Source organism: Gymnoscopelus braueri (genome assembly GCF_963280865.1).
Source record: "Gymnoscopelus braueri genome assembly, chromosome: 5".
NCBI lineage: Eukaryota > Metazoa > Chordata > Actinopteri > Myctophiformes > Myctophidae > Gymnoscopelus > Gymnoscopelus braueri.
In genome coordinates this window covers 58,089,290-58,117,187 of record NC_137606.1, presented here as the reverse complement: position 1 = coordinate 58,117,187, position 27,898 = coordinate 58,089,290, and the positions used below count along the sequence as shown (strand labels likewise).

Sequence of the window (27,898 nt, the reverse complement as noted above, 5' to 3'; positions counted from 1 at the left end):
CACCTTCCTGTATTTGCTGTATTCCAGAATGTCCTTAAGACAAAGAGGGAAAAAAATACAGACATTTATCATTTTATTAGATATAGAACGCCGGAAGCCATTGCAGCCCTTGAGTTGGACCTGATTAATCAAAACTGGAATGAGGTGTATGCCACCAGTGATCCAAACCAAGCTTATGAAGTATTTCTGTCCACAGTGATGATGTCCTATGATAAACACTGCCCATTAAGAAAACAGACTAGAAAGCACCACCATGTGGACAAACCATGGATTACAATAGGTATAGAAAGTGCATGCAAAAAGAAAAATGTTCTATATAGAAGATTTCTAAAATTAAGAACCAAGGAAGCTGAAAATAAATATAAAATATATAAAAATAAATTAACAAGTATTATGAGATTAAATAAAAAGGATTATTACCATAAATTATTGGAGCAAAATAAGAGTAACACCCAGGGTATATGGAAAGTACTAAACAACATAATAAGAAATGGTGCTAGTAAAGTAGAGATACCTAACTATTTTGTTAAAGATCAAAATATAATTATAAATAAAAATATAGATATAGTAAATGAATTCAATGACTATTTTGTAAATGTTGGTAAAAATTTAGCAAATGAAATTGCGGAGCAGAGAAATGGGACTGGAAATTTGAAAATTGGAGATACTATGCAGAACAATCTCCACTCCATTTTCATTAGGAGTGTAGAGGAAAAAGAAATACTTGACATTGTGAAAAAATTTAAAAACAAAAAGTCCAAAGATTGGATGGGTATTGACATGACATTTGTAAAAGATATCATACAATGTATTGTGAAACCACTGACCTTCATATGTAATCAATCCTTCCAAACAGGTATATTCCCCAATAGCATGAAAACAGCCAAAGTTATTCCAATTTTTAAAAATGGAGATAGACACTTATTTACGAACTACAGACCCATTTCCCTGCTTCCGCAGTTTTCAAAAATCTTAGAAAAATTATTTGTGCACCGACTAGATAATTTTATTGAGAAACATAACCTCTTGTGTGAACAGCAGTACGGCTTCAGAGAAAATCGGTCCACCTCAATGGCAGTGTTGAATCTTACAGAGCAGATTTCCACTGCCATTGACAACAAGGAATTCACAGCAGGGGTGTTTATTGACCTTAAGAAAGCTTTTGACACAATTGACCATGAACTATTACTTATGAAATTAGAACATTATGGTATTAGAGGGGTTGCACATTCATGGTTAAAAAGCTACCTTGTAGATAGACACCAATATGTACAAATCAATAATGATAAATCTAATATGCAGAAAGTAAAATGCGGAGTTCCACAAGGATCCGTTTTGGGTCCCAAACTCTTCATTTTATTTATTAATGATATTTGTAATGTGTCAAACCTTCTGAATTATGTTCTGTTCGCGGATGACACAAATTTATTCTGCCAGGGGAAAAATCTGGAAGAGCTTCTGAAGACGATGGAAAGGGAACTAAACATACTAAAAACCTGGTTTGATATAAACAAGTTATCCTTGAATGTAAGTAAAACAAAACTTATGATATTTGGAAACAAAAAAATCGAAAATGAAGTCACATTGAGGATTAATGATATTACTATAGAAAGAGTTTATGAATATAAATTTCTTGGTGTGTTAATTGATCATAAACTAAGTTGGAAATCTCATATAAATCATGTCAAAAGGAAAATGTCAAAAACCATTGCTATATTATATAGATCAAAAGAAATGTTAAACCAAAACTCATTATACTTACTGTATTGTTCCCTTATAGTTCCTTACATGACATACTGTGTGGAGGTATGGGGAAATACTTACAAAACCAACGTTAAACCAATTTTTATCCTACAGAAAAGAGTTATACGAATAATTAAGAGGACAGAGTACCGTGAGCCTACCAACGCCTTATTCATAAATCTACACACGTTAAAATTTTGGGATATGGTTGTTCTCCAAACCCTGTTAATTATGTTCAAAGCTTACAATAACTTACTTCCAGACTGTCTTCAGAGGCTGTTCGAGACCAAAAACACCCATTATGAACTCAGAAACACTGGTATGTTTGAAGCAACATGGGCAAGAACCAATACTAAACAACACTGTGTATCAGTAAAAGGAGTAAGTTTGTGGAGCTGTTGCGATAATGAATTGAGGAGGTGTAGATCGATCTTTGTCTTTAAAAAAATGTTTAAAACAAATATTATAAATAAGTATAAAGAGCTATTGTGATCATGTATTATTTTGATTGTTATATAATGATACTGTATAATAATAGAAATAAAACAGAGAATAAAACAAAAAAAGATACAAAAATAAATACAAAAAAGAAAGTAAAAATAACAAATCATGTATTCACATGTATAACCATATGTGTGAACATGCATTGTATTATGAAGCCAAAATCTTTGTCCTGTTTTTCTCGGTATTCTTTTTTTCTTCTCCTTCTAATTTAACTTTTGTGAGAATTACATTGTTTTTCTTTGATTGTCATGGATGTATTTTATGTTGAAAGGGTAGGCAATATAAGCTATGTAGCTTCAGCCTATACCTTTTTTTGGTCACAACTATGTCATGTATTATTGCTGCTGTTGTTTTAAGAAAATAGAGCATACTGTTTGCATAGTGTACAAATGACCAAAAATAAAAACTTGCAAAGTGAAGTGAAGTGAAGTGAATATGTCACAGACACTAGGCTACTACAAGGGCACTTGTGAGTAAAGTTGGCAAGTTGCCCTACAGTTTAAAGGGATTGTTGGCAACATTAACTCTTACCCTGCCAGAGTTTTTTCAGAACAGTCTGTAGCCTCTGCCAGGGTTTTGACCGATTTTGGTACCTTTTCGCATAGCCACAAAATATTTTTCTCAAGTATGATTGATCCCCAGAAAATTTCTAATCACAGATGAGATTCAGGTGTGGTTTCACAAATGTCAACGAGGTCAATTTGACCTTGTTGTCATGTGTTGTTTGATGTTTGAAAATAGCTCAAAACCAGTGGTTTCAAACCAAAAAACATTGTGAATTGTTTGTCCGTTTCAATTTTAACATTGAAGTGGATGGAGCAGCAAATCTTTGGAAATTGTTATCTCCTTATTCGTTTGGAATATCGAAAAGGTGTCAATACTAAATAATTAGAGAATCTTTTTAGAATTTTTTTTTTTTTTTTTTTTTTCCAAGACGTTTTTAAACGTCTTTGGCAGGCAACAGCTAATTTCTCAAAGACGTTTATAAACGTCTTTGGCAGTTATAGAGTTAAGCCTAAATTAGAAAAATATCTATATATATATATTTTGCATTTTTTCCCCTCTATCAGCCACTATATAATGATGCTGGGGTGTTTTCCTGCATTGAAACACAGTCCTCTTTCTGAAATCCGTATTTCCCTACTGTTTATGTTATGTCTCGGGCCGTAAATTAACGTGCGCATCCGTGCGCGTCCGTGTCCGTGTGAACTTTTTACTTTCGGTTTGAAAACGCTCTCAAACTTCGTTTTTGAGGCACATAATTTACTTTTCAGACAGCGTTTGGATAGAATTTAGTTGTTTAACTTCATATATGTGGTCAATTTGTCATGAAAGAGCCTATTTAAAAATAAAATTTCAGAGAACCGGCAGGGGCGGGCAGTTCCGCGAATTGTATCCGAATAAAGTAACCTATATTCGGCATGGCCCGTTTAGAAGTCCCCTTAACTCTATGGAAGTCCTCCCTGCGTCACCCCCTGGTGGTCGGGGAAACGAACTGCTGGAGTTGTTTTCTTTGTTTATCTCTGAATCGCCTACAATCCCTTTAACAACAGTGCAGGTTGAAGATGAAACATCCAAAATAGATGCGTAAATACTCTTCACAACAGCTGTAGGCTTTACTGCAACTGTGGCATCCAGGTGAAACACGACGTTAATCATAAAGGTGAACCTATTTTTAACTCTATGAGGGGGACACGTTAAAACGTTACCACTTTGAACTGAATAGCTCTATGAGGAGACGACAGGATTCTCACAACTCATCAACTTTCCCACGGCTGATCCCAGCCAGACGCACGACGGCATCCACTGTCTAACTAGAGCTTTTTTAGCTCAAATGGAAAAAGTGACGCAGATGTGTTCCAGGTCTTAATGGGTTAAGACTGGGCCCAGTTAGGGGCGGGGCCTTAATGTTCAGGCCCGTTGAGGACTCTAATGTTAATGTGTGTTATAATGATCAGATCATTTAAACCCTCAACACTTAGTACACTTGACCTTTGGCCTCTGTACTTTTTTTTCCCCTCTACACACCAAACCCTCTTTGCTGAAGATATCAGATCTACAAGCAGCCCTGATAGTGTGGCTCCAGTGGAAAGTCACTAGACGGTGTGTAGTTGTAGTGCTACACGCGCACACACACGCACGCACACGCGTCGCGCACACACACACACACACACACACACACACACACACACACACACACACACACACACACACACACACACACACACACACACACACACACACACACACACACACACAGTGTGTAGTTGTGGTGTTACACACAGTGTGTAGTTGAACTTGTGTGTAGTGTCACCTGTTATTACTGTTAACAACACTGCTGAGGCCTTTGATGTGTGTGTGTGTGTGAGAGACAGGCAGGCAGACAGACAGGAATCACTCCGCTAAATTAAATTCTATTAATATTTTTCACATCTGAATGAAATGCTGCTGCTTCACACCACACACACACACACACACACACACACACACACACACACACACACACACACACACACACACACACACACACACACACACACACACATTTTTCTCATCTCGTCTTTTTTTTCTTCTCTAGGGGTGGTTGAAACCAGATGTTTGTGCACGTGTGTGTATGCGTGTGTGTGTGTGTGTGTGCGTGTGTGTGTGTGTGGGTCACCCAACACTGCGACTGTTTCCTCTGTTGAGAGAGAGGGAGAGAGTGAGAGAGAGACATACTCGCTCTATATTCAGAGAGAGAGACATAGAGACAGAGTTCTCTCTCTACCATCTATCCATCTTGCGTTCCTGCATACATGCAGTGGTGTGTGTGTGTGTGTGTGTGTGTGTGTGTGTGTGTGTGTGTGTGTGCGTGTGTGCACGCTTAAAGGGCAAATAAGGACGCAGCGGAAGTTTCAAAACTATTTGTTGTCGAAACTGTTTGTAATCACATGTATCACCTGTGTGTGTGTGTGTGTGCGTGTGCATCAGTCACATGTGTGTGTTATGTAGCAGGGTGGGATTCTTAGGCTGTGACAGTGAGGATGTTTAATGACACCGTCCAGAGAGAGACATTTATAACACGCTTTTCCACTGCAGCTTTAGCCCTGCACAGCACAGCATGGCACAGCATGGCATGGCACAGCACAGCATGACACAACATGGCACAGAACAGCATGGCACAGAACAGCATGGCACAGAACAGCATGGCACAGATCAACATCTCTTAATATATTTTCATTTTAGACTGGTTTTCCGGACTTTCTGCTGTTCTGATGTGCCATATTTGTTTTTAATCGTGAAAATTTGTGCAAATCTTTGAATATATATATATATAGTTTTAAAGTGAACATTTGTAACTCAAACCTTTGCTTCTGGGGGATTCCTGGAACAACATAAATGTTCGCTTTAAAAAATATATAAATATTTAAAGATTTTTTTTTCACGATTAAAAAAAAATATAGCAGATCTACAATTTTTTTAAACATTTTTTTTGTTTTGCAAATCTTGGAATATATGTTTTGCAGCGAACATTTGTAAAATCTTTAGTTCCAGGGATCCTCCCAGAAACAAATCATTGAGTTACAAACCCCTGTTTAAAAAAAAAGAAAGAAATCCAAACATTTGCCAAAACGTTCTACAAGCCCATAGCGCGGCACTCTGTGCTGTGCTATGGGCTTGTAGATCTGCTATTTTTTGCATAGCCAAAGAATTGTAAAAACACTTTTTCAGTGAACTATTCCTTTAAGGGAAAAACTAAAAACGACTTCCTTATATATATATAATGTACTTAAGATTAACAGTGTGTCTGATATGAGCTTTGAGTCACAACACATCATAAAGTCATCAACATCCTGAGCAGGCAGGTCAATGATCTACACACACACACACACACACACACACACACACACACACACACACACACACACACACGCACACGCACACACTCTGGTGTTGATCAGACGTAAGGTCAAGGGTCACATTTCATCAAACATCTAGACAATAGGAGATGAACACACACACATTGTCTCTTAGATTATGATCTGTATAAAGTCCTAAATGCTGTATTTTATACAATGCTTTCATCCAAAGCACTATAACACAGGCTTTTGATGAGGAGGACTTTTCCTATTAAATTAAATACTAAAAAGATGTTGTTGATTAAATTAATTCCCCTCACATCTGTTTACAAATGACATGACATGCTGCTGGTCTGGGAATAGATGAGTCTAATGATCATTATAGATGTATTACATGCTGATGTGAAAGACAATATTTATAAAGGAGAACGTTATGTTTATAGGAAATCAATCGGTAAAGATTCCATCTTGATGTGGTGTCATGATTAAACGTAATATTGTCGCGGCACACTGACTATAAAGAAAATGGCACTTCATGTCAAAAAGGTTGCCGATGCCACACACACACACACACACACACACACACACACACACACACACACACACACACACACACACACACACACACACAGAGAGAGAGAGATAGACGCCTTGACCTTTAACCCTGCTGTTCGTGAGATAAACGGAGCAAGCACTCTGATTGGTTGAACGAGGCTCTGTAGGTCAAAGGATCATGATGACATCATCATCACATCTAATCACTCTATTAACATCAGCTGTGCTGGTCAGACGGCTAAGTGGCTAGGCTAGCAGTTTACATCAGTAAGTCATAGAGCTAAATCTGGCATTACTCTTTTAAATACATTTCTATGGAATATCTTAGTTACAGTGAGATTGAGGGTTTGTTTCTCTGTGTGAGCTTGTAGATCTGCTATTTTCTCATAATATTTGACAATTTTGTCCAATGTTTGACCAGTTTTTATAGTATAGTTTGTTGATTAATTTGATGCAGTAATGGTTTTTCCTTTCTATTTTTTTTTAAGGTATAATTTTTTTTTTTATTGTAACTTTACTGTTATCTGGGGAGTTGGGACCCCCACCAAATCATGTAGGGACCCCCTGGTTGTAGGGTGACCATACGTCCTGTGTTACCCGGACATGTCCTCTTTTGGGGGGCTGTCAGGCCTGTCCGGGGGGGTTTTATAAAATCCTTCAAATGTCCGGGGTTTTGAGCGTTTGGGTAACGTGTACTGTATCTGTGTATCAGTAGGGGGGACGTATCTTAGCAACAATGAAAGCGCTAACTCTCATTGGTCGTGTCGTGAGTAAATGAGCCTAGCTGCTGAGCAACCTCTCAGACGCCAGGATCCTAAGTGTTGCCATGTCCGCTTATTTACTGCAACTTCTGGACAAGATTTGGCTTGTTTTTTTCTGGCTTGTTTTTAGAGATAAACACTTATTTCTCTCACGAGACTTGGCAACACTGCTGACAGGCTCCAGCACACGTGTCAACGAGACACACACACACACACACACTGGACAGCACGTACATCGTGCTACCTGTCATTCATTGAAAAAACTTTTTGGAACCGAATTAACCGGAAAAAAAAAAAAAAAATGTAACAAACCAGAAAAAAACTTGCGCTTCGCGCGCACTGGAACGTGAGGTGTCCTCTTTTTGGGAATTCAGAATATGGTCACCCTACCTGGTTGAGAACCACTGGTCTGTCTGTCTGTCTGTCTGTCTGTCTGTCTGTCTGTCTGTCTGTCTGTCTGTCTGTCTGTCTGTCTGTCTGTCTGCCTGCCTGTCTGTCTCTCAGACCCCATCATGTATTTCCAGGATAACAGAGATAACACTATCAGAGAGAAATGTCCCACAATATTAATACATAGTTATATGTGTTTTATTTAGATGGTACCTGGTTGTATAATCACAATATTACACTGCAGGGTGGCTTTGCTGTGATTATTGTCATGACAGTGATGTTGTCATGACAGTGATGTTGTCATGACAGTGATGTTGTCAGGACAGAGATGTTGTCATGACAGTGATGTTGTCATGACAGTGATGTTGTCATGACAGTGATGTTGTCATGACAGTGATGTTGTCATGACAGTGATGTTGTCATGACAGTGATGTTGTCATGACAGTGATGTTGTCATGACAGTGATGTTGTCATGACAGAGATGTTGTCAGGACAGTGATGTTGTCATGACAGAGATGTTGTCATGACAGTGATGTTGTCAGGACAGAGATGTTGTCAGGACAGTGATGTTGTCATGACAGAGATGTTGTCATGACAGTGATGTTGTCAGGACAGAGATGTTGTCAGGACAGAGATGTTGTCATGACAGTGATGTTGTCATGACAGTGATGTTGTCATGACAGTGATGTTGTCATGACAGTGATGTTGTCATGACAGAGATGTTGTCATGACAGTGATGTTGTCATGACAGTGATGTTGTCAGGACAGAGATGTTGTCAGGACAGTGATGTTGTCATGACAGTGATGTTGTCAGGACAGTGATGTTGTCAGGACAGAGATGTTGTCATGACAGTGATGTTGTCATGACAGTGATGTTGTCATGACAGTGATGTTGTCATGACAGTGATGTTGTCAGGACAGTGATGTTGTCATGACAGTGATGTTGTCATGACAGTGATGTTGTCATGACAGTGATGTTGTCATGACAGTGATGTTGTCAGGACAGTGATGTTGTCATGACAGAGATATTGTCATGACAGAGATGTTGTCATGACAGTGATGTTGTCATGACAGTGATGTTGTCATGACAGTGATGTTGTCATGACAGTGATGTTGTCATGACAGAGATGTTGTCATGACAGTGATGTTGTCATGACAGTGATGTTGTCATGACAGTGATGTTGTCATGACAGTGATGTTGTCATGACAGTGATGTTGTCATGACAGAGATGTTGTCATGACAGTGATGTTGTCATGACAGTGATGTTGTCATGACAGTGATGTTGTCATGACAGAGATGTTGTCATGACAGAGATGTTGTCATGACAGTGATGTTGTCATGACAGTGATGTTGTCAGGACAGTGATGTTGTCAGGACAGTGATGTTGTCATGACAGAGATGTTGTCATGACAGAGATGTTGTCATGACAGTGATGTTGTCATGACAGTGATGTTGTCATGACAGTGATGTTGTCATGACAGTGATGTTGTCATGACAGTGATGTTGTCATGACAGTGATGTTGTCATGACAGTGATGTTGTCATGACAGTGATGTTGTCAGGACAGAGATGTTGTCATGACAGAGATGTTGTCATGACAGAGATGTTGTCATGACAGTGATGTTGTCAGGACAGTGATGTTGTCAGGACAGTGATGTTGTCAGGACAGTGATGTTGTCATGACAGTGATGTTGTCATGACAGTGATGTTGTCATGACAGTGATGTTGTCATGACAGTGATGTTGTCAGGACAGTGATGTTGTCAGGACAGTGATGTTGTCATGACAGTGATGTTGTCATGACAGTGATGTTGTCATGACAGTGATGTTGTCATGACAGTGATGTTGTCAGGACAGTGATGTTGTCAGGACAGTGATGTTGTCAGGACAGTGATGTTGTCATGACAGTGATGTTGTCATGACAGTGATGTTGTCAGGACAGTGATGTTGTCAGGACAGTGATGTTGTCAGGACAGTGATGTTGTCAGGACAGTGATGTTGTCATGACAGTGATGTTGTCATGACAGTGATGTTGTCATGACAGTGATGTTGTCATGACAGTGATGTTGTCATGACAGAGATGTTGTCATGACAGTGATGTTGTCATGACAGAGATGTTGTCAGGACAGTGATGTTGTCATGACAGTGATGTTGTCAGGACAGAGATGTTGTCATGACAGTGATGTTGTCATGACAGTGATGTTGTCATGACAGTGATGTTGTCATGACAGAGATGTTGTCATGACAGAGATGTTGTCAGGACAGAGATGTTGTCAGGACAGTGATGTTGTCATGACAGTGATGTTGTCATGACAGAGATGTTGTCATGACAGTGATGTTGTCAGGACAGTGATGTTGTCATGACAGAGATGTTGTCATGACAGAGATGTTGTCAGGACAGAGATGTTGTCATGACAGTGATGTTGTCAGGACAGAGATGTTGTCAGGACAGTGATGTTGTCAGGACAGTGATGTTGTCATGACAGTGATATTGTCATGACAGTGATGTTGTCATGACAGTGATGTTGTCAGGACAGAGATGTTGTCAGGACAGTGATGTTGTCATGACAGTGATGTTGTCATGACAGTGATGTTGTCAGGACAGAGATGTTGTCAGGACAGAGATGTTGTCAGGACAGAGATGTTGTCAGGACAGTGATGTTGTCATGACAGTGATATTGTCATGACAGTGATGTTGTCATGACAGTGATGTTGTCATGACAGAGATGTTGTCAGGACAGAGATGTTGTCAGGACAGTGATGTTGTCAGGACAGAGATGTTGTCAGGACAGTGATGTTGTCATGACAGTGATGTTGTCATGACAGTGATGTTGTCAGGACAGTGATGTGACAGTGATGTTGTCATGACAGTGATGTTGTCATGACAGTGATGTTGTCATGACAGTGATGTTGTCAGGACAGAGATGTTGTCAGGACAGTGATGTTGTCATGACAGTGATGTTGTCATGACAGAGATGTTGTCAGGACAGAGATGACAGTGATGTTGTCATGACAGTGATGTTGTCATGACAGTGATGTTGTCAGGACAGTGATGTTGTCAGGACAGAGATGTTGTCATGACAGTGATGTTGTCAGGACAGAGATGTTGTCATGACAGTGATGTTGTCATGACAGTGATGTTGTCATGACAGTGATGTTGTCATGACAGTGATGTTGTCATGACAGTGATGTTGTCAGGACAGAGATGACAGTGATGTTGTCATGACAGTGATGTTGTCATGACAGTGATGTTGTCATGACAGTGATGTTGTCAGGACAGAGATGTTGTCAGGACAGTGATGTTGTCATGACAGTGATGTTGTCAGGACAGAGATGTTGTCAGGACAGTGATGTTGTCATGACAGTGATGTTGTCATGACAGTGATGTTGTCATGACAGTGATGTTGTCATGACAGTGATGTTGTCATGACAGTGATGTTGTCAGGACAGTGATGTTGTCATGACAGTGATGTTGTCATGACAGTGATGTTGTCATGACAGTGATGTTGTCAGGACAGTGATGTTGTCAGGACAGTGATGTTGTCAGGACAGAGATGACAGTGATGTTGTCATGACAGTGATGTTGTCATGACAGTGATGTTGTCAGGACAGTGATGTTGTCAGGACAGAGATGTTGTCAGGACAGTGATGTTGTCATGACAGTGATGTTGTCAGGACAGAGATGTTGTCAGGACAGTGATGTTGTCATGACAGTGATGTTGTCATGACAGTGATGTTGTCATGACAGTGATGTTGTCAGGACAGTGATGTTGTCAGGACAGTGATGTTGTCATGACAGTGATGTTGTCAGGACAGAGATGTTGTCAGGACAGTGATGTTGTCAGGACAGTGATGTTGTCATGACAGTGATGTTGTCATGACAGAGGCAGAGGAGTTCTCACCATAACGAAGCACACACCTCTGTGTAATATCTCTTAAAGGAGGCATACACTGAACCTTGAACTGCTCCTTATATATGAACAGGGTGGCACCATTATGACTGGCTCCTCCCTGGTACATACAGGGTGGCATAAATGAAACTATACTTAATTATAAAAGCCCCTCATCAAATGATACTGTACTAGACCATACCCGTCGGGGGACATGAGAACCCAAACGTGCGTCATGGTCCGCTTGTTTCGCGGACGTGGCAACGCGGGCGCTTGTTTCACGCACATGATTTGGCAACCCGGGGGGCCAGCGAACACGAAAATGCTAATAAACAGCTGACGTTTTGGGGAAAGTGAAAAACGGGCATCGGTGTTCCGTGCACATGGTGATGGTCAACGTCTGCTTCAGACACTGAGGAGAACCGGGCAGAATTGCGTTGAGTTGCGTTGCGTTGAGTTGCGTTGAGTTGCGTTGCGTTGCGTTGCGTTGCGTTGAGTTGCGTTGAGTTGCGTTGCGTTGAGTTGCGTTGAGTTGTGTTGTGTGGCATTATGTCCAGGGAGTTTGGGTGTGGAATGTTTAGGAGGATTGTTAATAAACACAATTAGATGATGGAACAGGAATGGAATCTCTCCTCCCCTCCTCTCTCTCTTCTACATTGCTTCCTTCCTCTACCTGTCAAACTACTTTAATAACACGAGAGACACAACTCCAGAGACCCTTTCCTGTTGTTCTGTGAGGGTCCATGTCCCTCAGCTCCATACAGCAGTACTGTCTGTCTGTCTGTCTGTCTGTCTGTCTGTCTGTCTGTCTCTCTCTCTCTCTCTCTCTCCTCAATAGTGTAGCTCTCTCTAATTAATAGTGTAGCTCTCTCTACCTTCTCTCTCTTCCTTAGGGAAGTAGTTAATGGCAGCATAACAACATAACACCTTGCACCTGCTCTTCTCTGTGTGTGTGTGTGTGTGTGTGTGTGTGTGTGTGTGTGTGTGTGTGTGTGTGTGTGTGTGTGTGTGTGTGTGTGTGTGTGTGTGTGTGTGTGTGTGTGTGTGTGTGTGTGTGTGTGTGTGTGTGTGTGTGTGTACTGTGTGTGTGCTCTAAGTCTTCATATAGTAGCTGTTCTCTGTGTCAGACGGTCATAACACACAGAGAACTTAAGGGTCATAATCATGGATTTGGGGAACCTTCGTGATCTGATGCGTAAAACCCAGGCCACCATCTCAGACCACGGCATTCTGGGTAATGTGTCCATGGGTCAGAGTATCAACAATCTGAAGGATGTAAGTTTGATTTATATATATATGTATTAATATCATACTGTATGTACAGTGTGATGTAATGTATATCCTGGGTGTGACCAGTTGGACTTTAGATCAACAGATAACTCTTTTTTTCTGCTTTTGGACTTTGTGTTTGCAGTCAGATTAGCGGTGCTGTAAAGTAACTAAGTACATTTAGTACTCAAGTACAGTACTTAATTACTATTGTGAGGTATTTTTTACTCGAGTATGTCCAATTTTCTATACTTTTAGTTACTTTGTAGATTTTGATTATTATTACAAAACATACATTAATCACTTCAGCCATATTTAAACTTTGGCTATTTTAAAATAGCAGATCTACAAGCTCACAGAGCAGAACTGACTCCACTGTGAGGAGTCAGCGACGCGATGCGTTGTGATCATTTGAAACCTGTGAGATGGGACATTCTGCATAATGAGTACTTTCTACTTTTGGTACTTTTTTTAAGTACATTTTGATGCCAAGTATTTCTACATTGTGGTACTGATACTTTTATTTACAAGTAGCTGACAAAGAGATGAAGCAGGGACCCCTTAGCAGAGAGAGAGATGAAGCAGGGACCCCTTAGCTGAGAGAGAGATGAAGCAGGGACCCCTTAGCTGAGAGAGAGATGAAGCAGGGACCTCTTAACTGAGAGAGAGATGAAGCAGGGACCCCTTAGCTGAGAGAGAGATGAAGCAGGGACCCCTTAGCTGAGAGAGAGATGAAGCAGGGACCCCTTAGCTGAGAGAGAGATGAAGCAGGGACCCCTTAGCTGAGAGACAGGTGAAGCAGGGACCCCTTAGCTGAGAGAGATTTAAATATATTTCATGGGTAGATAGAACCAAATGGACCCTTACAGGTCTGTAACTCTGAGAGTATAAATAGAACCAAATGGACCATGGTTAATGTTGTCTAAGGTTTCATATTTGCTGTGTTTGTGTTGCACTTCAAACAGGAACTCATGGGTTTTGAGCCTTTCTTTATTACGGTGTGTGTGTGTGTGTGTGTGTGTGTGTGTGTGTGTGTGTGTGTGTGTGTGTGTGCGCGCGTGTGTGTGCGTGCGTGTGCGCGTGTGTGTGCGCACACGCACGTTCCAAGTCTTCCAGGATGTTAGTGGAGCTCATGGAACAGGAAGTGCTCCATGACCTCGTTGACCTTTATTCACATCACACTCGTGCAAAAAGAAAGTTCTGTCACCTTTATGACATCATTATTATATCATCGTATCATGTCTACTTCTCATGGGGATCCTTAGCAAGAGCCTTCAGAGGCTCCAGTAGATCCAGAACAGATCTGCTAGGATCCTGATGAGAGTGTGTGAACACAAACACCTCACACACCCATCCTCTGTTCTCTCCACTGGCTTCCTGTCTCTTCAGGACCCAGTACAAGATATCTCTGTTGACTCATAATAATAATAATAATAATAACTTTATTTGTATAGCACCTTTCATACAAAATTGCAACCCAAAGTGCTTCACATCAAGACAATAAACAGTAGAATGCCAGAAAAAGAATTGGCAAACAGAAACATAACTAAACAATCTAGTTAAACTAAAAATCAAGTAAACATAGGGCAGATTTATACACAATCAAAAATAGAAATAGCAATACAAAATAAAAGTAATAAAAACAACACGTGAACACAAGATGAATTTAAATAAATGCCATATTAAAAAGATGACAGAGCTTGTCTTTTTAAGCTCTAGTGATAGTGTATTCCACAACGTAGGGCCATAGACCCAGAAAGCAGCCTCAGTGTTTTTATGAGAAGCATCAGGAACCTCTAGTAGGAGAGCGGAGGAGGACCTGAGTGTTCTGGTTGGAACATAAAATGTTATAGACTCCTTGATGTATAAAAGGTGATAAGTTATTTAGTGCTTTGTAAACAAATAAAAGTGCTTTAAAACCGATTCTAAAAGATACAGGTAGCCAGTGTAGTGTTGATAAGACTGGACTAATCCAGCAAGCTTGCACTCTTTATTTAAAATGTGTTATTTATGACAGTATGGAGGACATAATGTCTAAGTCTTTATTTATAACAGTATGGAGGACATAATGTCTTTATTTATGTCATTTAATTGACAACTTTCCTCTGCTCTCCTCCCTGCCTCCGCACTCTGATGCTACTTTCTATTCGTGTGTGTGTGTGTGTGTGTGTGTGTGTGTGTGTGTGTGTGTGTGTGTGTGTGTGTGTGTGTGTGTGTGTGTGTGTGTGTGTGTGTGTGTGTGTGTGTGTGTGTGTGTGTGTGTGTGTGTGTGTGTGTGTGTGTGTGTGTGTGTGTGTGTGTGTGTGTGTGTGGGGCTTATGGGACACCATTATTACATAACGGTCTAATTTATCATGGAGATCCCTACCAAGATAAGAGGCTCCAGTAGATCCAGAATAGATCTGCTAGGATCCTGATGAGAGTTGAAACACCTCACACCCTTGATTGATTGAATACTTTGTTTGTTTTGGTTTGCAAAGACAAGCACAGGAAAGTACAGTTCAATACAAGGTCTGTTAGAAGGATTTAAAACCCAAGAAAGCCTATGGCTTGTTTCCATTGGGGTCCTTTGTACTCAATTCATAGAAACATTTAATGACAGACAGATATACACTACTATGCAAAAGCCCATCCTCTGTTCACTCCACTGGCTTCCTGTCTCCTCCCGGACTCTGTGTGTGTGTGTGTGTGTGTGTGTGTGTGTGTGTGTGTGTGTGTGTGTGTGTGTGTGGTACAAACTTAAAACAGATCAAATAAAGTCATCAACACCAGCACTTCTATGTATTGAAAAAGCAAACATACTGTTACATAACTACGTCAACAGTGCATCCAAGTGACAATCAAGTGAATCTGAATACAACATCTCCCTGTTGACTCATCAGTGTCTCCACGGCAACGCTCCTTCCTACCACAAGGAACTAGTCTCCCCACAACAACCCTCCACTCTCAACCAGTGGTGGAAAAAGTACTCAAATTCTTTACTCAAGTAAAAGTACCAATACTGCAATATAGAAATACTCCGTTACAAGTAAAAGTCCAGAATAAAAAAATGTACTTGAGTAAAAGTACAAAATTATTGGCATCAAAATGTACTTAAAGTAGCTAAAGTAAAATTACTAAAATGTTTGAAAATATCAGATCTACAAGCTCACAACGCGTCGCATTGCGACGCGTTGTGAGCTTGTAGATCTGCTATTTTCAAACAGCCTATGTATGAAATAAGGCTAAAGTGGTTAATGTATGTTTCATTATATCATAGTTTATATCTGAAAAGTAACTAGTAACTAAAGTTTTCAAATAATTGTAGTGGAGTAAGAGTACAGTATTTGCCTCTGAGATGTAGTGGAGTAAAAGTATTGGAAATTGGAAATACTCAAGTAAAGTACAAATACCTCAAAACTTGACTTAAGTACAGTACTTAAGTAAATGTACTTAGTTACTTTCCACCACTGCTCTCAACCTCAGCTCTTCAAACACTAACCTCCTCAAAACCCCCCAAGACCAACCTACGTACCATCTATAATGTATGTATTTCTAACAGTATGGATGTCCTCTCTCTGTCTGTCCTCTAGGTGGTGTCCAGCAACGGGGTTGGTCAGATGATGGAGTCTGCTCTTACGGCCAGAGACCGGGTGGGGGTGCAGGACTTTGTCCTGTTGGAGAACTTCACCAGCGAGGCCGCGTTCATAGAGAACCTCCGCAAGCGCTTCAAAGAGAACCTCATCTATGTGAGTCAAGTATCATGATCATTAAAGAGGTGGTGCCATGGTTTTGCACTTTTGTCTGTTTCTCATGTGTCTATGAGGTTGATAGAACTTCATTAAGCCCCCTGGTGGTGTTTTTATGGTGTTTTATGTCTTCTCTGATTATTTTGAGTTTCTACCTGGAGGCTGAAACCTTGAGGGTCAAACGTGCCAATAGAGAAACAGCGCTTTAGTGACATAGTAAAATTATACCCTCCCCCTCATTATCATAACACAACAGGTGTGGGCATGAGGAGGAGGAGGAGGGACTAGGACAGGTGGGTGGTGCTAAGGTGGTGGAGGAGGTGCTAAGGTGAGAACCAGGTATACTTAATGAACTGGAGGCGTGTCCACATAAAAACATAATTTTAACAATTTCTCTACACTTTTTTGAAAAGAAAGTGTGCTAGTATAACCATAATACCTGATGATTATGTTTTAGGGGGGGGGGGGGAATCACTGAAAATCACGGCACCCCGTCTTTAATATTATTACGCCAGCCGACGGTTGTCTTCGCCCCTGTGCGTCCATGTGTCCATCAGTGTTGATTTCGTCGACTAAAATTGTGACGAAAAAATGTAGGTCGACTACCTTTTTTCACTGATGAGACTAAATATATTGACAATTTCGTCAACAAATAAAAACTAAACTAAAATGTTCCAGTAGAACTAAAAGACAAGACGTTTTATGTTTGGTTGTGCTCGGGTGTTGCGCTCTGAAAATAGCAGATCTACAAGCTCACAACGCGTCGCGCTGCGACGCGTTGTGAGCTTGTAGATCGGCTATTTTCAGCATGCAACCAAGTGTTAAATCAGCCATTATGACGTCATCAAGGCACCACCAAAAATACATTTTAGTCGACTAAATCAACTGTAGATTCAGTCCGCTATAATCTTATGATATTTAGTCAACTAAAACTAGACAAAAACTAAAACATTTCAGAATGACTAAAATATGACTAAAATCTGCTGTCAAAATCAACACGCATGGATTTAGGAGACACATACGTCTCATTTTAACTCATTCAGTGCCAATGAAATAAAAAAAGAATTGCGAACTGTGCCAGCCAAAAATACATAGTAAAAAAAAAGTGCTCAGGAGACGAGATACAGCCTTTTTCAGTAATAAGTTAAACAAGAAGTGAATGGAGCAGCAAATCTTCAAATGATGATATCTTAGATTCTGAAAGTTTTTTTTCCAAAAGCGACGCGACGCGTTGTGAGCTTGTAGATTTGCTATTTTAAACATTTTGCCAGCCAAAAATACATAGTAAAAAAAAAGTGCTCAGGAGACGAGATACAGCCTTTGTAATAAGTTAAACAAGAAGTGAATGGAGCAGCAAATCTTCAAATGATGATATCTTGGGTTCTGAACGTTTTTTCTTTCAACAAACAAATATTTTTTCAAAAACACGTCAAACCACGTCATTGGCACCCAACGCCATTGCGGTAAAACACGTGAAACACGTCAATGGCACTCAGTGAGTTAAAACCGAAGGTTAAAGAGTGTATAATGTAAGAATGTATAAATTATAATAAAAAGCTGGTCGTCGGGTCCTCTCGGGTCCATGCATTTCAAATTATCCGACGAGAACCGTGGCAGTCGGAACTGATCTAGGATAAGGATAAGGATAATTCCTTTTAACAGGACGTTCATGAAAGTCCTTACGGTCTTGTTTCCAATGAGGGCCTGTGAGCAATTAGGGGTTAAGAGTCTTGCTCAGGGACAAATTTCATTTCATCGACACATATGCTGGCCTGGCCTGGAATCGTACCTGGGGCAACCAGGACCTCTGGCTCCCTAGGCAGGCTCACTAACCACTCAGCTATGTCCGATCCCTATCTGACCCGTGCCTGAGGGACACGTGGATATTTTGGCCGTGGTTGGGTTCTGGGTTCAGGTCTTGTGTTCCGGGTGGACCCATGCTACCCTCTTAACACAGGGGCGATGCGACTTTGATGATGTAGAGGGCCACTATATTTACACTCTCACTCCAGAGGGACACATTGCATATACTGTCGGGCAGACATTCTATGTCACACACAAAAATAGCAATAATAGCCGATCTACAAGCTCAAAACGCGTCGCACTGTGACGCGTTTTGAGCTTGTAGATCTGTTATTTTTGCTATTTTTTAATAGGAGTCCTGATTTTTTATTTTTTGCTATTTTTTTTTTATTGGAATCCTGAAAAGTTACATTTTTATTGTCTCCGCCAGGCCGAAAGGCATGGCGAGACAGTATGTTTTGCCCCCCGTCCGTGTGTCCGTGTGTTACCAGCTAATCTCCGGCACCGTTGGCTTGATCGCTGCGAAACTGTGCACACACACTCCCTGGATGCCAATTCAGAACCTCTGCCCCAAATCTTTCACATGGGCCTGTTATAGCGCCACCAGGAGGCCGATTTGTGCAAAACCCATTTTTTGGATATTACTCCTACATCATGCAAATCGGTACACAGTATCTCTATAGTCATGTGATCAAGACGCATCCGTCCGATATTTCATATTCCATCCTAATTGGCTATGGTTGGCTTCCAAAGTTTGCAGGATTGGTCCGTTTTGAACAAAATGTCTCAAATCATGAACACTAGGCCGAGGAAGAAATGGCACCCTTTTCACATTGGCCTATTATAGCGCCACCAAGAGGCCACAATAACCTACCTGACCTGGCTCAGGTCAGGTAGGTTATTGTGATGCTCCGAGGAGCACTTTTTCTAGTTTAATTTCAAACGCATTTAGTTATACTTATATTAACTTTATGAACTTAAATACAAATACATTGGACATAAAACAGACAATAGAATGTTAATAATAGTCATTAAGCTACTAATATAGACTGAAGTCATGTTTGCATGTTTAGAATCATAACAGCTGAAATCAATAATATAATCACTATTCTGATATTAACCTGTGGGCCTCATTAAGTGAAGGTGGGGGCCTCATTAAGTGAAGGTGGGGGCCACATTAAGTGAAGGTGGGGGCCGGCAGTGGAGTAAACCCTTATAAAGTTGTTTTATTATTAATATTCATATTATTATTCCAGACATACATAGGGTCGGTGCTGGTCTCTGTTAACCCTTACAAGGATCTGGAGATTTATACCAAGAACCACATGGAGAGATACCGAGGGGTTAACTTCTACGAGGTCTCACCACACATGTAAGTACACACACACACACACACACACACACACACACACACCACACACCACACACCACACACCCCACACCCCACACACCACACACCACACACCACACACACCACACACACACACACACACCAGGGTTTCCATTTTCCCCGTCGGCCATCTTGGCCGGCAGCGTTCCAAAATACCGGCCAACACACAATTTTACCGGCCACATATTAAATAACATTATTTAACACTTGTGACATTACTATTATGTTTGTTTGCAAAACTACATGTTTAAAAAATAAAGCCAAATGCAGTGTTGTAAACTGAATATTTTATTGTGGGCTACAAAATGAAATTACAGAATACTTTGTTGCCTCAAACTATTAATTAGACGGAGTCGGTCCTATGAATGAAATGAGCTGCATCTGCTGCCAGAATAATAGCAAACAAAAATAGCAGTCTTATTGCAGGGCTAAAATAGCCAAAATTAGACTGAGATTAAATGGATAAAACAATAGTCAGTTTTAAAAAATAAAGAAAAGACGAGCCTTAATTAATGCGGCCTTTAGCAGGCCTAGATTGATAGGCATTAACTGAAACAAAGTAGGCTATTGCCAAAATTAGACTGAGATTAAATGGATAAAACAATAACAACTAAAAAAAACAAAAAAACAATTAATGCGGTCTTTAGCAGGCCTAGATTGATAGGCAATAGGCATATTTAACTAAAACAAAGTAGGCTATTGCACCTTTACATTTTATTAAGCAAATATAACAGAAAATAAATACAGTGCGTCTGTTGCTGTTTTCAAATTGTTTAGCCACTGGTGCGTGGTGCTGCTCTATATAGGCCTATTTGACGACGTGATTTTGCGGCTGTGCAATGCGCTGCTGCCTTTGCGAAGTTGAACGTTTCCAAGTCTTTAGTGCAGCTAGAAATACGCATCAAACGAGTCACCTTTTCTTCAAGAAGCCGGCTTCTCATCAGCGTTTTTATCCTATTCTGTAGGGAAAATCCCCTTTCCGCTGGAACGCTTGACACAGGGATGGTGCATGCAATCTTTGCGAGTTTAGCCCAATCGGGGTACATGTCGCCCAGGTCCTTGATAAGCGCCTGGCAGCCTGTGGTGAACCCTAATCCACCGTATGCACTGAGTCTCTTCTCCATAGTGCTCCAGGAGCTGATCGATGGCTGGCTCTGCATAGTCTTGAAACTCTGTAAAGATGTTTTTTTCTCAATTAGCCAATGGCTTTTAGCGCATTCATTGCCTTCTATATCATGCACTAGAACTTGAAATTGAACATGAACTATTTTTTAGGAGAATAGCCTGACTGACGAGTGCGATAGGCTGAAGCCTGTTGGGCACAATTATACGCTTTTAAATGCACACCAAATGCAAATAATGACCCTGGCTGCTGCGCGGGTATCTGGTAGGATTTAACAAGACATCAAAGCAGTTGATGATATCCAGGTCGTTTTCGGGGAATCGTTCCTTCAAAGCATCGCTCAGGTGCTGAATGTACTTCTCTCTGACAGAGTCAAATCCGCGAGTGAACTTCTGATCTGTCTGTGTGAGTTTAATATCCTTGAAGACACCATCAGAAGCACCTTCATTAAACATCTGTTCTTCTTGGCCCGGGCTCTCTTTTAGCTGTGTTAGTGCTGCTATGGAGGCTTGTACCATTGGTCTGATGGTGGCTAAATTCACATCTTCTTTTTGAAAGACCAAATTCAGCTTTGTCATGACTGGGAGCACGTCACATAACATGTGGGTCATTGCAATGAAGTGATATGACTGGATTTGATTCTGTATCCCACGGGCTTGTGGATTTCCCCCATCTGCCTCTTCAGTTAGTTCCATCACCAGCGCAGGCCAGTTCTTTTTTATGGCATTAACTGCCCTGTCCAGTGACAACCAGCGGACTGCACAGTGGTGTTTTAAACTTGTCATGTCCTCGTCGCTTAAGTTGGCACTAAGTTGACGGAGTCGGTTTGTTCTGCTGGCGGAGTGCTTATAAAATGAATAAACCGAGTTCACAGTGCGTTTGTAGTTAGCGACCTTCTCCACCGCTTTGCATGCGTCTGCCGCAGCCAGTGCACAACGGTGAGCTACTACGCAGTGAACTTGAATGGAGAAGGGACTTTTCTTTTTCAGCAGCGCAACAACTCCACCACGCTTCCCAGTCATCACACTAGCCCCGTCTGATCCCAGACTCGTCACACGAGTGATGGGGACACCTCGCTCCTGCAGCGCTTCCACCACTTTGTCAAAGACACACTGCGCTGTCCCATCCTGTATATCATAGTTGCCAAGGAAACACGTTTCGGGCCTCCCGTCTCGTTCAATCTTGACGTAAATAATCAGTTTCTTTGTTACTGTTATGTTTACAGTTTCATCAATGATCAGGGGTGCACATAACTGGTGCGCAGGTGCACATGCGCACCCACAATAAATAATGCGCGGCACATCAGAAGACGCGAGGCGCTTTTGCGTACCAACAGCTGGGACAGGAATTTCCAAGCTTTTATTTTTTAGCAAAACTAAAAAATAAAAGCCTGGAGATCGAGGCTAGGAATTTACTTCCTGAAGCCACACTCACACAATCACGCTAAATCACGCGTCGGCCCCATGTACAGCCATTGCAGGAGGAGAGTACGCATGCTGCACGTGATTGTGTGAGTGTCTCGCATCGCCTCGCATTGCCCTCGCTGTGTGCACACAGCCAGCAGCCAATCTGGCGGATAAAAGCAGCGCAGCACAGGGCACCAACCTTGGGGGCTTCACCAAACGGCGTGAGAAAAAAGAAACGGCGAAAATCGGCGGAATTTGGAAGCAGAGCGTCCTTTTTTCTCGCGCAGCACGCCCCCCCCCCCGTTGACAAAACGGTCCGGTGGGCCACCGTGCTGAATATCCCCCCCAACCCCCCCCCCCCCGTTGACAAAACGGCACGGGACCATTTATTTGGTGCGCACCAAGTCACATCTCCAGGTGCTCTTCTGAGTACTAGACCTAAAAAGTTATGTGCACCCTCGTCAATGATGATGCCCAGAAAATCACTTGCTTGCAGTTTCTCATCAAGCTCGTCCAGTAGGGTTTGTTCCAAGGCTTTCTCCATATCACTGACAGAGTCACTGTGTTTATACAGGCTTGTGTCGTTTTGAAAGTCGGGGGCTTTCAGCGATTTTAGCAACTCTGTCATTCCACGGAATTGATGACAAGCAATGTCATTTTTAGCCAAATGGAACACAACTTTGAGCTGTGATATGAGTTGATCTGAGGATGACTTCTTGGCTTTATCACAGTGCTCTTTCATAGCATGTTGTTGCAGCCTCAAACTCACTGCTGCCATGTGATCGCTGCATTTGCTGTGTTCATTTATCGCTCCCCTTTTAATGTTGGTTGAACCTTTTGTAAATCCATTCACCTTTCCTGCTTTCTGGCAGAATGTGCAGTACATTTTGTCTACACCGTCAACTGTGTCTCGTGTCAGCCATGAGTATATTTCCAACCACTCGTCCCTGAAAGATCGATTAGTTTTCTGTTTCTTTTTAGCTGGCCCTGTATCACTAATATCAACGTCTTCTTCATGTTCTTCTACCCTTTCCTCTTCATGGGCCTGCTCTTCGTTTGTTTTATTAGTGGAGGTTTTAAAGAATTTGGTGAGGGATGTCTGCTTTTTCGGCGCCGCCATGCTTGAGTGTGTCTGTCACTCTGGCTGTGTTGTGTGTGTGTTTTTGTGTGTGTGTTTACCGCGGGGCGCAGATTCGGCGCTCCGCTGCAAACGCAAATGGAGCATTTGCGTTCAACATAATGCTCTATATGATTTCAATGTTATATGGTTGTCTTCATATAAAATGTGTTAGGCTACTACTTTATTTATTATCCAAATAATAATTTTAATATAAATCCACTATTTATATATATATGTTTAACACTTTACCAGCCGGCCACGGTGGCCGGCAGTGTTTTTAAATACCGGCCAATCAATATTTTAACCGGTCAATGGCCGGTAAATACCGGCTAACGGAAACCCTGACACACACACACACACACACACACACACACTATACTTGTGTGAGGACACCAACATGTTACGACAGTGACGTAAGGATCGGCCATTGGTGGAATGATCAACACAGCTAAACGTGTGGGTAACGCCTCCAAACAAAAAACCCAAATATGCTTCTGTTGGTAATTAGTTAATCACTCTGGTTTTGAGCGACCTGCCAGCACACGCCTGCTGTGTGTGCGCCACCAGCTTCCATTTGCCCTGTTGCACCACGGGGCCTTATCTTGAAGGGACAAACGTGGCATCTTTCCATGAGGCTGCCTGTGTTACTGCTGTTAAGCAGAAAGCCTGCGTGTCTCACATGTTTTTAGCGTGTGTGTCTGTGACAGCAGACAGGCAGACAGGCAACAGACAGACAGACAGTTTTGTTGAAGGCGTTGCCGTGACAACAAACAGGGAATTCCCTCACGGCACACCCTGGATGTCATCACCATGGAAACGATGATGTCATCATCATCACCATGGAAACAATAAGAGCATTATGGGATGTAGAGCTTCTGTTTGACTCTTCTGCTCTCTCTCTGTCTGTGTCTGTCTCTCTCTCTTTCTGTCTGTCTCTCTCGCTGTTTGCCTCTCTCTCTCTTTCTATCCTCTTTCTCTCTCTCGCTCTGTGTCACTCCTTCTGTCTGTCTGTCTGTCTGTGTGTCTGTCTCTCTCTCTACTGGAGCGTATGCTCGCACGGCCACATGTTTTCTCTCTGTCTGAGTAGAGAGAGAGAGAGAGAGAGAGAGAGAGAGAGAGAGAGAGAGAGAGAGAGGAGAGAGAGAGAGAGGAGAGAGAGAGAGAGAGAGAGAGAGAGAGAGAGAGAGAGAGAGAGAAGAGATGAGAGAGAGAGAGAGAGAGAGAGAGAGAGAGAGAGAGAGAGGAGAGAGGAGAGAGAGAGAGAAGAGAGAGAGAGAGAGAAACAGAGGATTCCTCCTTAGAAGATAGAGGGCTTCCCCCTGACCTTAACCTGACCCCTACACGCACGCACGCACACGTGCTTCACATAGCTGTGTGTTCTGCTGGCTGAAACAACACATGAGTTGATAAATGATGACGGCACACTGTTCCAATATGAAGCTGACATACTTCCATTAGGACACTGTTCCAATATGAATCTGACTTTCCATTAACATAGCTCTACTTGTGTTCCATTATGAATGTAACACTCCTCCACTAGCCAGTGTTCCATTATGAATGTAACACTCCTCCACTAGCCAGTGTTCCATTATGAATGTAACACTCCTCCACTAGCCAGTGTTCCATGATGAAAGTATGATTCATAACAGGATGGTCCTGGGATCCGTACAGTGCAGTATGTTCTGTTATTGTGTCGTGTAAGACTTTACCAACGTTACTTTTCCAACAACTTCCAGGAAGCGAAATCCCTCAATTCTCTCTCTCTCTTCTGAACTGGTCATAGTTAGATCTCTACTATTAGATCTCAACACTAACTGGTCATAGTTAGATCTCTACTATTAGATCTCAACACTAACTGGTCATAGTTAGATCTCTACTATTAGATCTCAACACTAACTGGTCATAGTTAGATCTCTACTATTAGATCTCAACACTAACTGGTCATAGTTAGATCTCTGCTATTAGATCTCAACACTAACTGGTCATAGTTAGATCTCTACTATTAGATCTCAACACTAACTGGTCATAGTTAGATCTCTGCTATTAGATCTCAACACTAGCTGGTCATAGTTAGATCTCTAAGCCCACTGTGCCTCTTAGGCTAACCTACCTCTCGTCCTGTATTGCTTCTAACTTTACAAACTGCCCACAAAACGTTCGGAAACGTAACTTCGGTCGATTATTTCTCCCCTTTAATAATACCAATTGGTATTGTGTTTTATATCATTTTTATGGTTGATTAGTCACCTTTACAACGAGGTACAGCTTGTAAGGATCGGGCATTCGTGGAATGAGCAACACAGCTAAACGTGTGGGTTGCGCCTCCAATATATTTGCCAAAATCCCCCAATATGCTTCTGTTGGTAATCACTCGTTTTGAGCGACCTGCCAGCACACACCTGCTGAGACGCCAGTCACATTATAACTAATTTAACTAGTATAACCTCTCTTCCAGCTATGCAGTGTCAGATAACTCATTATAACTAGCATAACTAGTATAATACTACCCGTCTCCGTTTTCTACACTGGCTCCCCTTAGCGGCTCGCATCCAGTTTAAAACCCTGGTGCTAGCCTATAGGGCAGTGAAAGGAACAGCTCCTTCTTACCTCCGGGCTATGGTCGATGCTTACACCCCTGACCAACCACTTCGGTCTGCCTCTTTACAGCTATGCGGTGTCAGATAACTCATTATAACTAGTATAACTCATTATAACTAGTATAACTCATTATAAATAGTATAACTCATTATAACTAGTATAACTCATTATAACTCATTATAACTAGTATAATAACTAGTATAACTACCTCTCTACAGCTATGCGGTGTCAGATAACTCATTATAACTAGTATAACTCATTATAACTAGTATAACCCATTATAACTAGTATAACTAGTATTATAACTAGTATAACTACCTCTCTACAGCTATGCGGTGTCAGATAACTCATTATAACTAGTATAACTCATTATAACTAGTATAACTAGTATTATAACTAGTATAACTAGTATTATAACTAGTATAACTACCTCTCTACAGCTATGCGGTGTCAGATAACTCATTATAACTAGTATAACTCATTATAACTAGTTTAACTAGTATTATAACTAGTATAACTCATTATAACTAGTTTAACTAGTATTATAACTAGTATAACTCATTATAACTAGTATAACTCATTATAACTAGTATAACTACCTCTACAGCTATGCGGTGTCAGATAACTCATTATAACTAGTATAACTCATTATAACTAGTTTAACTAGTATTATAACTAGTATAACTCATTATAACTAGTTTAACTAGTATTATAACTAGTATAACTCATTATAACTAGTATAACTACCTCTACAGCTATGCGGTGTCAGATAACTCATTATAACTAGTATAACTCATTATAACTAGTTTAACTAGTATTATAACTAGTATAACTCATTATAACTAGTTTAACTAGTATTATAACTAGTATAACTCATTATAACTAGTTTAACTAGTATTATAACTTGTATAACTCATTATAACTAGTATAACTCATTATAACTAGTATAACTAGTATTATAACTAGTATAACTAGTATAATAACTAGTATAACTACCTCTCTACAGCTATGCGGTGTCAGATAACTCATTATAACTAGTATAACTCATTATAACTAGTATAACCCATTATAACTAGTATAACTACCTCTCTACAGCTATGCGGTGTCAGATAACTCATTATAACTAGTATAACCCATTATAACTAGTATAACTACCTCTCTACAGCTATGCGGTGTCAGATAACTCATTATAACTAGTATAACCCATTATAACTAGTATAACCCATTATAACTAGTATAACTACCTCTCTACAGCTATGCGGTGTCAGATAACTCATTATAACTAGTATAACTCATTATAACTAGTATAACCCATTATAACTAGTATAACTACCTCTCTACAGCTATGCGGTGTCAGATAACTCATTATAACTAGTATAACCCATTATAACTAGTATAACTACCTCTCTACAGCTATGCGGTGTCAGATAACTCATTATAACTAGTATAACCCATTATAACTAGTATAACTACCTCTCTACAGCTATGCGGTGTCAGATAACTCATTATAACTAGTATAACCCATTATAACTAGTATAACTACCTCTCTACAGCTATGCGGTGTCAGATAACTCGTACCGCTCCATGCGGACGGAGAGGAAGGACCAGTGCATCCTCATCAGTGGAGAGAGCGGAGCGGGGAAGACGGAGGCGTCTAAGAAGATCCTCCAGTACTACGCCGTCACGTGTCCCGCTAGTGACAAGGTCCAGACCATCAAGGATAGACTTCTGCAGTCCAACCCCGTCCTAGAGGTAAGGCTTTACTATGAGACCTAGTGAC

At 41.0% G+C, this 27,898-nt stretch overlaps 1 protein-coding gene across 3 annotated transcripts in view; it reads left to right on the top strand.

Annotated features, from left to right (window-relative positions):
- Positions 1 to 27,898, top strand: part of LOC308086050 (unconventional myosin-Ic-like) — a 118,351-nt gene that overhangs the window by 38,472 nt on the left and 51,981 nt on the right. For 2 of the 3 annotated variants that reach the window (XM_080429380.1, XM_080429382.1), the window contains exons 2-4: positions 16,523 to 16,678; positions 19,738 to 19,853; positions 27,672 to 27,870. In XM_080429380.1, the coding sequence (XP_080285506.1) occupies positions 16,523 to 16,678; positions 19,738 to 19,853; positions 27,672 to 27,870 (471 nt within the window). The remainder of the gene's footprint in view (positions 1 to 16,522; positions 16,679 to 19,737; positions 19,854 to 27,671; positions 27,871 to 27,898) is intronic. The other variant, XM_080429381.1, reaches the window with a different exon arrangement.